Source organism: Echinococcus granulosus (genome assembly GCF_000524195.1).
Source record: "Echinococcus granulosus chromosome Unknown EG_S00069, whole genome shotgun sequence".
NCBI classification, from domain to species: Eukaryota; Metazoa; Platyhelminthes; class Cestoda; order Cyclophyllidea; family Taeniidae; genus Echinococcus; species Echinococcus granulosus.
Window position 1 is genome coordinate 5,752 of NW_020170449.1, and position 15,869 is coordinate 21,620.

Sequence of the window (15,869 nt, forward strand, 5' to 3'; positions counted from 1 at the left end):
CGGACACTAGTCCAATCAAGATCCACTTGCTTATTTAGACATTCATAAATTAATCCGCTGATTCATCGATGCCTTCCTCTAAATGATCAGGCATTTAGCTCATCAATCCATCCACTCGTTAATTTACCCCACTTTAGCTGTTCAGTAACCCTGAAATAACTGCAAATACTTTTAACGACGAATGAAGGCTTGGTAGTTTGCTGGTCTTCGTTACAAAAAAAGCCTTGAGGCACTGCCTCATAAACGGGAATGAAACCACTTTTCTTGTGTGGTAAGTAGTCCTGATACATTCATCAAACCAAACCGACCTTGGCAATCGAAGTGTGGACAGTAGACGACGAAAACTTCTGGCAAAAGGAAAACGAAATGTTTCAACCATTTGCTTGATCATCTACCTCCTCATCCACCCGCCTGTTTATCTACGTACGAAAGTCTGCCAACTCGTTTGAGCATTCATCCACAATTTACTCTACCATTAACTTGTCTACCTTATAATCTGCTCGCTTATTCTTTCATCCGCCTACCTTTACTATTCTTTGGGATTTATCCCACCTGCTTATTTACTTGAGCATCTATTCATATTTATCATCCATCTAACCGACGACTCGTTTTTTCCCATTCTCTTCAAGTAATTTGCAGTCCAGAAAAAAATGTTTCCTTGTAAAAGCAGTAAAACTTTAAGGTAAGACGACTTTCGTCGTAAACATCACAATCGGAAATGCATTGTCCTGAAAGCGGAATACGCGTTCGCGTTGCGCAGAAAACTGAGACAGGTGTGTGTAAAGGACAGTTAAGCCAAGCACATATGCCAAAACAACGTTGAAGTTGAAAGAAGAAACCGTAGGCATTGAAAAGTGAAGTGACAACACCTGACAAACAGCCTGGAGGGAGCTGAGAGATATGGATTGCAAGACACAGGACACAGGATACGTGAGATAGCATCACAAAAGCTAGAAGTATGAATGCACTCTCCCATGGGGAGGCAAAAGATAACTACTTTCGAGTGACAGTTAGCTCAACTCGGGTCAGAGTCATCAAACCAACTTGGGTCACTGACACGAAAGGAAGGTGATGCAGAAGCGCATTTACTTGCCCTCCTATGCGGGTGGAACACTCTTGTCAATACTCTCCGACTTGTAAAATTGAAATGTACTTGGAAACCCTGTTGAAATTGCAAGCTAGCAAATGCTTACTTAAAGAAGCGAGATCGGTAATCTTCCGTATCACAGTGAGTTTTTTTTCGGGAAAAATCACAACGCTAGCGCAACGTTCTTTTGGTCGTGCATAGACGAAATGACTGCTTTTTTATCTTCCTATGGCATGGAAGCTTACCCTTGAGCTTGTCGGCCCGCGTGGTTACCCCACTAGAAGTAATGCCTCTGCGATAAACAGACTTGCTTCTGAACGACTAAATCAGTGCAAATTTTGCGTGACATCAGCGCTTTCAACTGCCAAAAGAGAGCTCAAGTAGATCAATCATCCAGACACATATTTCACTAATTACTTTGCATTCTTTTGGCTAAAATAGCCGAAATGAAACGAACTCCCCCTATGATTCCATTACTCTAGTCAGGATGAAGCAAATTAATCTTGCAGCCAGGTTCACTTGTTACGCGTCTCCCGCCGTTCCATTAACAAGAAGGGATTAGACGTACCATTATTTTCGTAGAATTGTGCAAAAGCCAAGTCTCCCCGTACAGTTATACTATTCACTTATATAGGTTTAACAATGTGCTTTAATTTGCTTAGTGACTAATCTCGAATATCCTGTCGCTTTTATTCTAAGTCAACCCAACATACTCGTAGGACCATAGCAAGCCAGACGCAGTCGACTTTTCGTTCAAATTTGCGTTCTCTGTACAAGAAGCATCAAATTCAGCTAACTGGGTGTGCATAATATTTTATTGTATTTATTGGTTTCTGGCAGAGCATTTTAAATCCCTGCATGGTACACTTTGGTTTTTACGGTTTGTGGAAGATGGGAATTGATAAGGTCCAATCTAGATGCGGATGCACACAATGGAAGCAAATTTAGAAGAACAATGGTTTGGAAGTGGAGTAAATGACCCGATTTTCCAGTCAATTAATTTTGCAGTGGAATTTCATTGCTTCCCCAAATTTGTTTTTCGTAGAAATTTCACAAAGAAGGCACGTTGACGGCACATGGCAACTCATTTCACCGCTAATGCAATTTCAGTGAAGTAGAATTTTTCCAGAGTAGGAATGGAGGGCAAGTTTTCCACCAGACATTGGAGTCTCATTTTTATTATTTAAAGCATGAAGTAGACCACTTTGTAAATACATCCTCTAAAAGGTATCTACAGCCACCGAAAACGACACAATCCAGTGTTTAGAAGGCGAAGAAAAAGAAGACAATGGAGGTTAAGAAGAAGAAGGAGGAGGAAGATTTAAAATTGTGCTTGTGCATCAGTGAAACTGAAGGTTAAAATCGCAAGAGACCCTTTCATTTACTGTGGCGGCGAATTGTGACGTAGGATGGAGTTATGGAAAGTTGGCAATTCTCTAGCATGGACCGCTTCCAGTAGTAAATAAGGATGGTAAATAAGGCATTCTAGACTTGTGACCTGATTAGCAAGGAAAAATCCTTTTTTGACCTTACAGAAAGAACTCTGCAGTGAAGTTTTCATCTGTTTACAGGAAAAGGAGCGTGACATAAAGTGAAAAGCGATTTAATATTGAATTTGGTAGAAACTGTCCTCAGCGCAGAGGTCTTGCAATAATAAATAGGGAATTGACAACATGGATAGAATGCCGAGGATGGGAACTAAACAGAACAGGACAGAACGACTGATAGAGGGTATTAAAGTTCGTTGACAATCTCTTTTATACGTAAGTTGACCATTGGAAGCATAGTAAGCTGAGGTTTTTAGGCTTCCATATCTTAAATGCCTGTGAAATATCGATGGAGATCTAACAAGTTTGATCCGAATCTATGAAATCCAGAACGAAACGGGCCTATTTTTCTGAGAAAACTTCGATTTCAAATGCCATTTAATCGGACAGAACAACAAATGTGCTAAAAAAGGCGGACTTCGGCAGTAAACACAGGGAACTATTTTGTCTAGACCGCTACATGAATCTTTTAATCTTGTACCTAAAAAGTTCTGAGAAATAATTTGTCGTTGACGCCTTGACACGGTTTTCAAAGTGCCACGAACCACGGTGACTGATTTCAAACGTCTCTGCGCTTACACAAACCTCTACTATCGTCTGCGATTCAACCTCCGTGTTGACAACACAGAACTTTGTTCGTCCCATCCACACTACTACCCATTCGGTTCCTTTCTCGGCTAACAATAAAGCCTTGTAATATGCTGGGGGTAACTCGGGCACTACAATTTTGGTTTTCCAGTAACTATGGGATAGGAGTACATCAATTGCGAAGATGGGCCATGTGCCATGTGGAAGATTTGAACTGGAACCAAGGTGGTAGATAATAATGAGTTGAAAGGAACTGTAATCCGATACAGCTAGAACATTGGTAGGATTAAAAACTCCTTCTTGTGTGACTCAAGACCTGACATTTCATTATTCATGACAAAGGTAAATGCAGTTCGCGTGCGATACCAAACGAGGGTCTGGTGTATCAGATGTGATTAACCAGTTCACCTACTCTCACGCCATTGGTTCCTGCCTCCCACACGCACGCACATGGACAAACCAGCCCAGTGCAGTGGTGAATATGTTGCAGCAATGTAAAGCAAATTCATGCTGACGAGCGGTCGGTCGGTTAGTTGGGTGGTGTGCTAATACAGAAGTGAGCAGGATGAAGCAATAAGGATGCTCGGGTTACCTTTACTCGTCCTCCTTTTCCACGTGAAATTATCCCACTCCATCAATTGTGAACTCAGCTTTCGGCCACAACTGGCCAGGAGTACTCAGCTGCCCCAGTCCTATTCAAAATCACCTTCAAATTCCTCCAACACCGCCCAACAACCCGTCCTCCAATCTGGTGAGATTATGCGCTTTCTAATAAACTGTTCCTGTTGCAATGGAACTGCTTCAATCGCTGAAAATTTCTCAACCCCAGGAGCTCTTTTCTATCGCATTTTTGCTGAGAATCGCTACTCTACGATCATCAGCCGACAGCCTAATGTTGATCCAGTCATCCGAAGTCGGTTTGAATCTGCAGGGGACATGTCCACCAAGTACGATGAGTGTAGAAACTACCCTCTGTGTGCAGTGCTCTACACTCCGGTGAGGAGCAACGATCAAGCCATCAACTACCCCTTTTGGGTGGAAGCAAACCTAATTGGTCGCAGTGCAATTCGGGTGGAATTAGTATGGATCAATGCAACACAGCGCGAACGGCCCGACGATATTCCTCTACCCTCAGCATTGGGGGAGAAGGAAATTCGGAAGCTGAAGAAGAGCAGCATAGACCAGAGACACAAACAATTCACCTTTCGGGTAGTTGAGCAGGGCAGAGTGGCAGGGGCACTCAACGCCACTGCCTCATATGTCACTGTGTTTCTGAAGCCTCAGCTTTTCTATACGATCTTTGATTGGTCCGTCTTCTTTGTGGCGGGCACTATTGCACTCTCGGCTGGATGCAGTACCGACCCACGGACTTTTTGGCGTCAAATGAAACGAAAACCCCTGGCGGTTGCAATGGGACTTATCATTCATCTTTTCATCACTCCACTGGTAAGAATCTTCCCCCATTCGAAATTTGATATATCAGGAATGAAAATCAAAAGCAATGCAGGAGTAAGAGAGGGAATGATGACAACGTAGGCGTAAATTGCTTGAGAGAGCAGAACACGAGGTTAGGAGCTGTGTGGCATTTGCAGTGAGCACACCAGCGCAGATTTGCGCTGGTGAAGAAATAAATGGCTAACGGTCTATCACTTCTAGTTGGTAAGCACGAATGATCACGAGAGCTAGCGACGGAATCGATGAATCAGACTCGCCCTCGGCATGTCGGAGAATTTTGTAATAAGGTCTTAATTAAACCACTCATGCATAACACAACGAACCTATTCCAGGCACCATTATCCTCTGTCTATTGTGCGAAGGGTCCCGTGAGATGAGTAGATAAGTAAGGGGACGGTCTCGCGGAGGCAAAGACTAAACTTTTGTAAAGCCATTTAGATACATCTGGCCTCGGTCACTCTCGTCAATTCCTAACAATCCAATTAAAGTCTCACCTCCTGGACTCCGACCTGTTTAAAGTTGGTTACAATTTTACCATGGTAAACTTGAATGAGGAAATAGACTTGCCCTCCATTCTGTTGTCCTTTCTACTCGCGAGTTTAAAATTAGCAACCAATGTCAGAATAATCACTAGCGGCACTTTTGAATGGGTTGCCTTCCTTTTTTGAATTGGAGCAGCTAATCACACCAACACAAATTTTCGTCGGTTTTTCGTAAATACAAGAAATAAAAACGGCAAGTAAAATGTGTTATGATACTCTCCATCTGTGTCTGGAGGTAGGCTAATTTTGACGGCTAAAGCACATTCACAACACGCACACCAACAATTCCGCCTTTCCCTGCTCCTCCCGCCGACATTAATTCTGGATTGTTTACACAGGAGGAAAAAGAGAGGCTTGTAACATTAGGAGGGAAAATCGCCTTACAGAAAGTATCAGCACATCCACTACCAGTATCACATGCATGTGGCCTGTATTCCTGATCATTTAAAGATAACAACTGATTCCAAAAAATCGTATATTGTTTGAGTTTATGGCAACCAGAAAGAGGAAGATTTTTCCTGGTCTGAGGAGAAAAGCCACATTTGTCTTGTTTTCGAGTAGCAGTTTCTTTTAAGAACAACAAAATATCCGGGATGTGATGGCAAATTTTCCTCTGAGATCCTGATAAAAAAGTCATTAGCAATGAAGCAATGGAGGGATCAAAACCTACTACAAAACTTTAAATATAGCTATCACTTTTCGAAATTATGGAGGGACACCATCGTCCGTGAATATTTAAGTACGATACTATCTTCTTCGAATAAGTATTTAGTGAGGTTTTACAAAACTAGGATTCGCAAAAACAGGGGTAACTTGATGAACAAAGCCCCATCAATGACACGAATCTGCGCCAGATATGAAGCGATCTCCCATTCATGGGATCTGCATAGATGGCATATCCTGGGTAGTATGAATCACCGACTGAACGAATGGTTTTGTAACTGAATGCCGTTCAATCCACTCGAATTAGTAATCCCGGCAAAGCAAACTTCCTCAGTCAACTTAGTAATGCTAAGATTCAGAAGCTTTGTTAATGATCTAGAGCTTAACACGATCAATTTACATGCCAAGATGCCATCAAGTTATGACTAGTAATTCTGATTCATTTAAACATTCTCAGGCGTTGTATTTGTTGCCATACCAAAAAAGGTAAAAGAGTAACCTTCCAGTTAATCATCATCTGAATGCGTCATTTTGTATCTAATCTCAATTCCCAAAAATATATCCTCTTGATGAAGAGAGCCTTCTTAGTTAAATTTGTAAACTGGGCAAGGAAACTGAGAAATACCATCATTTCTAGGTAGGTGGAAAATGATGCGTTAATTTCTCAAAGCTCAGCACAATTGTCCATGCCATCAAGGTGTTATCATGCTGTAACGCTCTTCCACCTTCATAAACGCGTTAACACTGCATAGATGGCAATATATGTGGGTCAAGATATTGAATTCAAGGAAATATTTTGCCACTATCGAATTAACAAGCAACAAGCGGGTAAATCGACAGCAGGAAGATGGGGTGGTAGTAGTGATGAGGCAATATTTAAAAGCCAAAAAAACTGCACTAAATCACACACCATGCCCACCGATGTGACTGATGGGGAAATCTTCCTAAAAATGGCAAAAGATGGGCAAATATATTCACATAAGCTAAATTGTCTATCATTTCGCCTTGACCTTGTGCAGGGGAAAAACATTGGTTATGGGAACATTTTTGGCTTGTTAGGTGCCCTATTGCAAACCAATGAGGGTTGTTTACCTCATAGCACTTGTGTAAACAGTGAAGTGGTACAGGAACTAGCCCCTAAAAATACAGCTAAACCAGGTTATAGGGGATAATAGAATTGCGAACGAAGTTTTTCGAGACTAGTGAGGTATGAAATTCCTAGTTCTTACAAGCTGCAGTGGATACTATGGCGGAGAATCACCATTAGTCCATAGTTCAAACGGCGTTAATAGTGGGGGATCCATACTCCAATGGTTCAAACATAATTTTCGCAAAAGCTGCTTTCGCTCTAGCAGTTTTCATAAATCTAGTCTCACCTTGGATCTCTCACCTGGCCCAAAACTCATTTTCAATAGTAAAACCGCCCATCGAAACGAAATGAGTTATCCAAACAAACTGAGTATGTGTTCCTTCTGAGTCCTTCAATGGAACCGCTCTTCTATAACGACGCAATTGTTTCCACTAATCCAATTGTTCAAGCTTTTATTTAACAGCAAAATCACAAATAAATAAAACAGTATCATGGAGATATGAGCGCCCGCATAGGAGGTTGGCCAAAAAAGTGATTAAGACTATTCATTCACAAAACATCTTAGATTATTTCTTGGTTAAAGACGCTAAACATTAACCAAACAATTTTAAATGAAAGGGGGTAAATGTGTTCTCTTCATAAGGAGATCCAACTCATTTCTTAACCCATCTGTTAACAGGGTCTCAGAGGAAACTTTATCACCATAGCCCAGATGACACCAATGCACTACCCAAATGGGAAATTTAACTGATTCTCAAAAACTAAAAAGGGCAATTATCTCCAGACTAGGGACATCCTGCATCTACTTTATTGCTTCTAGACTCAAACAATCCATTTGCTACCTATGATTTACTATAGTCAATTTGCATAAACTGATGAAAAACATGCTGTCACCTACCTATGACGCCAAGATCAGGCGAGAAAATCGGGATGTTAAAAGCATACGAAGTCGGGTACTAAGACATGAAAACATTTTCATTAGTATGCGCCAAGAATCTGCCGTTCACTTAAGTCTATCGTCCACCCTTGAGCCGTTTCGTTTACAGACCTCGAGTCTCTAGTCTTACAAATTAAACAATTGATTAATAGAGTGAAGTGTAAGTAGCCTAGTTGAAAAAAATAACAGGTTTCTTAGTCGAAAACAGTAACAGATAGGTGGAAATCCAACCACTAACTGCTAGAGCAAAGGAGAAAAGTGGACTAGAATCCTTAGCACGACAGATTTATGTTCGAAAAACGGTTTTAACGAGAAAGCGGAGGTAAGATTCGTAATGCCCATTGAATCGAGGATCGCCTGTTTCATTACCAACCCACATAGTACCGAACTAGGCAGACAAACCCAGATAAATCCACCCTGTATGTGAAGGTTAAAATGGCTGCAAAAGCTGTGTCATCTTTTCTGCGGCATGATTCCGATCGCTTTCGTTCTTTTTTTGCCAACAAAAATGCAAAACTTACCCAATACCTTGTGTTGAATGAATCTAGTAGGGTTTTGCCTTACTTTTACTGAACAGTTGCAACTAATAAGGCGCAAAACTAACTGATACATCATGCTAGTTTTGGCAAAAGTTGGGAGATATTATGAGTACTCAAATTACAATAAGTTTGTAAGGGTTTTATAACTTATTGGAATTGTAGCCGCGTCGAGTTTGACAGCCTCTCCAATTCACAGAGCCACTACAGTCAGCTTGCAGCATATTATCAGCAAACTTAGAGTCATCTCAGGTCTCTTTACATGACAAGATTAAAATTGCCTCCCAGCTCAAAACTTTCTAAATCACTGACCCATATTCTGTGCGTGCTTTCATTAGCAGCCATACCCTCACCCTGCCAAACACTTCATCTATTGGTATTTCTGGCCATCTTTGCTGCTACATTGGTTCCGAGAAAAAGTTCAAATCCACGGGATACTGACTTATGCCCCTTCCGCAAAAAGCGATCACCTTAAGGAAAGGAAACCGAGGCGGTAGTTAAATCATGAGCAGCCAAAGTGGTAATATCAAAATGTAACACCGAAAAGTACGCTTAACTGCTTGCACACAGAAAAATAGGGTGAAATGAGGAAAGCTTCATGGCATCGGTGTGGAGGTCGGATCGCAGGAGACCACTTACATTAGAACTAAATGGTAATCCGTTGCAAAATACATTAAAATCAAGGAAACTGCTTACTCTATATCCGGTGACCTGATAAGTTCTCTCGTAGTTGAGGTTATTTGCGTAGGAATTCCTTCGTCTAATGCACAATCAGATGGAGCCCAGTGCCTAAAATACCCTTCTGAAATTATTTTTAGCAAAGCCCTATTCTCTTAGGAGAATTTTTATGCAAGATGAATGGCTATGTGGTTCGCAATCACCTATAATTGCAAATGGAAACAAATTGCTCTTGAATTAGCTCATTTGTCATTACAAAACGTGGAAATCGCCAGGTGACAGGCTACTTAACTTCTACTTTTAAGCACTATTTTACAAGGTGAAACACAAACTAACCGGTCCCGTGCCTTCATGATAATAATGGAGAACAGGATAAATCAAGATGCCATTTTAGAGGATAAACCAACCTCCAACATTAGTACTTCTCAAGAAACTTAGTGGTAAGCTAGCTGCTCTCCCAATCCCTGGTAGAAACAAATGCTTCCAAAGTTAAATAAGTAAAATACAAAGGCAAAACCCTATCAGAGATTACTTATCCGTGGAATTGGAAGGCCCCTAGCAAGTATGAAATACACGCAAAGAAGTGATTAATATGCTTATCCCTCACGCTCCACCACCCCACTGCAGAAACAATCTACCTTACTGCTAGAAGACATTCCTTTCCTCACGGAATTAAAGGCAGAGCGGTGAGGAGCAGGAAGAAAAAAGTGGCATTACAGTTTCATTTCCACCAGATAAGGGAGATAAAGAATAGAACTCCTCAGTAAGTTACTCTGTAGAATAGCAGGCAAAAGGGGACAGAGTACAAAGTGTTTGCGTGCCAGGGAGGAATAAATTTTGGAAGCAATGTCACTTTATTACAACCTAGATGAAGGTATGTGAGTGAACAGGGTGCAATGGAGCCAATGGAGCAGTACAAACAGCTCAAAATATCAGCAACTAAAGCCTTTCGCTGCCTAAAGTGCGATTTTAAGTAACAATACAAAAAATTCTACTGATGGCTTGAAATTTTTACTCTATCCAGCCACTTGAGACACCTGAGTTGAACGCCATAGTTTCCATTAAGATAGCGTCTTCGTTAAAAATAAATTTAAAATCAAAAAGTTTACACTGAGCACACCATCATCGGTATAATTTGTTACGCTGACATTTGAATTCCCCTAAGATGGCACTGAAGAGAAATCCCGATACTCGAAATGATATTCTGACAGCCCCTTGTTTCAGTATTACCCAAAGAGTAATTTAGATCTCCATTCAGAGAAAACTGGTCTTTTCAGCCAGACAAAAAAGTTGCGAGATCTCGCAAATAACACAATATCCAGAGCTAATGCACTCATCCCGAAAGTTTAATTTTACCCCAGACTTAGCAACGCACAATTTTAAGGCAGAACCTGTGTTTGGGTAAACACCATTAGAGGCAGGAATGAAAGCAGTGGAAAACAACCCCAGAGCGCGTCGTCAGACTGAGTGCTTGAAAGAGCAGGAGGAACCTATCATGTTGCTGAAATAGAAGTAATGCTAATCTCACATAATAGTACATATTTTCACTGCTCGAATAATCACTTCATTAAGGTTTTAAATTATCAAAAAAGACTACTTTCCGACAAGAATGTGCCAATTGCTGAGGTAGTTACACTTTGGAAACATCACAAAATTATTCCTGTCGGTGTGATTTATTACCAGTCATTGTTGAATAAAAAAATAAACGGGATGGAAAAAATTGTTTTACAACTAAATCACCTTAAAATACCGCTTAATTTTACGCGAGGAGTGAATTTTACCCTATACTTCAACTTTCTTAAAAGTAAAGTGGACTTAGCTGTGAAAGAAAAAACTGAATTGTGCGAAAATTCTGTCATAAAGCAGCTATTCCAAAGTGAAATAACGGTTTACTGTGCCTAAGAGACTTAAAATGGTAGCTATGCCAAATTGTGTTGCCACGGAGCCTAAGATGAATAGATATACCTACTACACTATAGAAGACACCAGTCACAAGCCGAAGTGTTAAAATGCCAAACGGAAATGTTGCCGAGATACTGAGAATACACCAACAGATACTTTTAACAAAAACCCTTTTTTATATTACCTTAGCGAGATAAATGTCCTGGATGTCCCACCATAGAAAACCAATTCTCTGTTGCCATTGAAGCATTGGGCCTCAGACACATTACGATTCCTGCTGAATGACCTTTTATGCATCAGAAAAGCCCATCAGTGGGATAAAATGTCGTAATAGAGAAGTAGAGTCTGTTCATTTGCCTTCATTAGATCGGCCTGGTCTCGGGGTACGCAAGTTGCCTCTCACCGGAGAAGACCTATGGTCTGTTCATCACTACCGCTTTGCAAGTCGGCACCCCCGGTCTAGTAGTCATCTCCCTCTCCGACTGCCACGAACAATTCGCTCTAACTCTCGCAAATCTAGCCAACATTCTGAATCTCGGTGAGCACATCCCATTCATTCCTTGTATGCGTGAATGTGAGAGGTCTGCTAATGCCCTGAAAGTATTTTAGCTTCGCTGAGAGTGAAGCCTTTCATTAGGCAAATTTTGCCAACTGTGGGAAGTACATCCAGTGTTTTAGGGAGTATCTGAACCATTAAGCTGGTAATTAAGTGTACAAATGCTTACACTTTTAGCTTAGTCTAGTTTCTTTTAAAAGCATTAGGTAATACCGATCTATCCTTCTATGGGAAGAGGTTAGTCTAGAGCTGTTAATAAGATCTACCGTGAAGGCATGCCAGATTGGCTAATGGGGAATCCTTCTTCAAAGCTGATTTACTTTAAGCCATTGAAGCATCGCTTGAGGTAATCCTTCCTCTAGAAGCAAGTAGATCCGTAGTTTTCATGGAAATAGGAGATCAATCCCTCATTCCCTACAGACTTTCAGAATGCATTATGCAGCTAGCGAATCCACAGATGCTTGCAGTATTCACATCCACGGCAAGGATTTCCTCTCAAATGTGATCTCCCCCATGGTGGAAAGTAACAGTGACTCCGTTTCGAAAATAAATAGATCCAACCATACGATTAATATTAAAAGCGCGTCAATCGTTCCGTGGACACTTTACGGAGTTCATTCAGTTTTCACCTCACAAGTTTCGCTTCCTTCAAGCTATAGAATGTTATCAGACACTAAGCGTATTTAATCGCTCATAGACCCTACAGAACTCATTGAATAACATAAAGATCCAAAAGCGATTGTTGTGCCCATTCCGTCTGCCTTAGCTCTTTGTCCCCATAAGAATTCATTAATGGTTTAAGACTTTTTTCAGCCCTTCTATACCAGTATATTCAAAAAGATAATTAATGATCCTTTCCTTCCCTAAAGCACAAGTTATTAGAAATAGAAATGAACACTTTTTCACCAACTTCACCTGAATTTTCAGTTGCATTAACACTGGAAGCTCAGCGTATATCTACATTGAGCAACCTATTTAAAAGGCTAGACAAGACTGCACCCATTCATAGCTTAATGGAACAGGACCATAAAATTCGTATTAAAACGGAGGACGCAAAAATCGACTAATCAAGGGACTAGTGTCAAACGAAGGTAACGACATAATGCATTGTCTATTTAGCCATTAATTTAGTTCATGCACAGATAGGAAGTGAGACTGGGATCCCTTCCCTTAATCATCCTCATAGGGTCCAAAGACCAGCAAGCACAAGTTTATCAATCGTCTGTTATCGCCGAAGCTCACGCCTTTAAATGGATGTCTAAAACCAAATTGTAATCCCGACGCCATTTACAATAGTTTTTAACGACTAAATATGCACGTTCACGCGAGGAAGTGAAGAAGCAAACTATTTTCTATGCAGAATTCTTTTTGATTAAAAGTGAAAATTCCTATATTTATTCAGCACGTCGGATTGAAACCTTCACACCTGATAGCAGTGTTCAAACACAAAACTCAAAAACTACCGCCACGATTGTAAGGAATTTATTCATGCAAAACAATGTAAAGTGCACCAAAAATAGGACTGGTGACCAATAAATCCCCACTTACGGTATCAACGCAAGAGATAAGGAGGGTGACAAGAATTGCTGTTACCCTAACATTAGTTTTAATCCCACACCATTAAACCCCCGTGATTCTTTTATCCAGGACATTGTTAGACAAAATGGATGAGGTTTCGGTATATCCATTGGCTTTCAAAATGGCGTAAATGTCCAACCATCCTGTTAGCATTTCAAGTGGTAGAAACAAAGTTAAAGTAAAAATATTTTCTCTCCTTAGCTACCGCGCCTCTGTGGGTACATACGGTGGGAACCTACGTCTTCAAACAGCCAATACTCCTGCTTCGGTTCTGTGGCTTAATCACTCTGGTGGCATTAGTACAAGCTCTCGGTTTCCTATTGCGTTATGCGCGCCCCTCGGTCGCTAATGCCGTAGTAACTTGGTTCTCCAGGCCCTTTCTGCTCCTCGCTGCCATTCTCTTCATCACCCTCGGTGTCTACATCAACCAGTACGTCTTCCAGGCACCTCAACAAATCACCTACCTTCAACACGTCAGCCTAGCACTCCTTTTCATGCTCACCACAAGTTATGCTTGTGGTTGGCTAGCTGGTCTCATTCTCAACCTGAGAGTACAGCGGAGTCGAGCGCTAGCCAATCAATTGTCCGTCTACCAAGGTCTTCTCGCTATTCCCCTTCTACGAATTTGTGTACCCTCTCCCGAAGGTGAACTTGCCTCCGCTACAGCCCTTTGGACCGTCTTCCTAACACCCGTTCCCCTCGTCTACAATGCAGTCCTCACGGTGGGTGGACGATGTCACTAATACTTAAATCTACCTAAGTAAACATTATTCTTTCTTTCAGTTTACTATTCGAACTATCAAGTCCGCCTACAAAGCGCACAAAGTGCGAATGCAAAAACGCGGTCCCACTGCTGTTCTTTGTGCTGATTCCCTAGCAGCGGTCGCCTTCACATCCATGTTACTGCCGGAGACGACAGAGCACAAACACAAGAGCGCGACTACCAACAATGAGATATTATTTGATGAGGCTTCAAATAGTACCATCAATACTGCTCCTGCAAGTCAACGGCGATGCAAGAGCGCTACTGTGAGACCAACAGCTTCCGCTGTCTTCTCCCTCAAAGATAGTGTTAGCGACGTGGAAAATCGTGAAAGAATTTTGGAGGCTCTGGCACGCAAGGGTGGTGTTAATGTGAGCGAGAAGAAGGGAAGGAAGAATGGTGGAGGGATACCAAGAACACCGCATCATCATCCCAGATCAATGGACGATGGCTGTAGCATTCCGAGTGCGTGGGGTGGTGCAATCAGTTGTGGCGGTGGGGGAGGAGGCGGAGGAGGCGCAGCAGTGCCGCTGGCACCACCACCGCCCTCGTCTAAACCGATCTTTTGAATACCATTACTACTACTGAAATGCTGCTGTTTACATCCGAAAAAATAAGTGCATTTTTGTCTCCTTTGTAGATCTGTGGGAATTGCCTTTGTAACTAAGTGGGGAGCGGTGGTGGATAAGGGAAATTTAACTTCGTGAGAGATAAAAAAACCAAGTGTATTTGAGTTTTGAGGACTCCCTTGATAAGAATATGAGTAAATCAGTAATTACCAAGCAAGATGCAGCAGCACTGACAGCCCAAGTTGCCAAGCATTGGTTTAGTGGATGAATTTAGGAATGGGAACTTAACCTTGGGTACAAGTCAGTAAAGCCAAAAAACAAGATTGTAAGATAATAGATAAAAGACGGAATCTGAGATTGCTAATGTAACACTTGAGCCTAATTAAGTTAAAAGGCAAAGGCGAATTTTGGGAATGAACAAAAATAGCCCAGGCAACGGAGATACATTGAAACCAATACCCAAAACGAATACTGAAGGAAGAGATAGCTTTACACTTCTGTTCAGAATTCAAAAAAATAAGCGGTTAAGCCCCTGAAATACTGCTTTCTAACTGTTGTAATCCCATATTTACAGTCGAAGAAGCCTAACGAATTAAGTATTCTGCCAATTTCCAGGGCAGAGCAATGGTGAGAATTAACAGAAGCGAAATCCAAATAACTATACTGCACATGATTCACCATCAAAAATTTGGGCAAGGTAAAGTCCAACGTATCAATAAGCTACAATAAGCTCCCTGGATACTTATGAGAATAAGAACAAATAGCCGACATGAATTAAACGTCCCAACTTGTCAATACAATCCGACTAAAAAATGAGCTCCATCAACTTGGCAAAAAGGATACTACTCCCCCACCTCCTTTAATCAAGGTGTTGAACAGAGTAAGCTAGAATTCAATAACGGTCTTCGTTTTCAGAAAGTATCGCCTTAATTAAGGCTAGTCGCGAAGCCCTATCTTGAGTGTTACGCAACTAGTTACATATTTTATAACAACGAGGACAGGACTCATAAGGCTGAGAATAGGGGTCAGTAATTTTCCGAAGCGTCCCTATGAAATTACAATAAAGTTGGCGCAAATGAGAAATTGACATATGGCAAGGAATTTTATGAAATAGTATAAAACATAAGGTTCGGGAAGTTTCTTGCAAGACATTAACTGGGCTACAAGTAATAAGTGAAGGCTATAACGAACATTTCATTGAACCGATTGCGCATGAGTGGACGAGCATATTCACTTTAATGAAACAAACACCACATGATCACCCGTCCTACCAAAGGCAGTAGAATCAAAAATAATGAGGAAAAATTTAACTTGGATGACCTTAAACACTACTGAAATACGTACCGCGTAAAGAAAGGAACTGCTTGCTCGGTTCAGC

At 41.3% G+C, this 15,869-nt stretch overlaps 1 protein-coding gene across 1 annotated transcript; it reads left to right on the top strand. All coding sequences in view use genetic code 11, as the record gives it.

Annotated features, from left to right (window-relative positions):
* Positions 1-3,801: 3,801 nt before the first annotated feature.
* Positions 3,802-14,491, top strand: EGR_07062 (sodium-bile acid cotransporter related; the record flags this gene model as incomplete). Its single annotated transcript, XM_024496311.1, has 4 exons — positions 3,802-4,668; positions 11,392-11,563; positions 13,361-13,881; positions 13,943-14,491. The coding sequence occupies 4 exons, from the start codon at positions 3,802-3,804 to the stop codon at positions 14,489-14,491; spliced, it is 2,109 nt and encodes a 702-aa protein (XP_024349238.1).
* Positions 14,492-15,869: the final 1,378 nt, after the last annotated feature.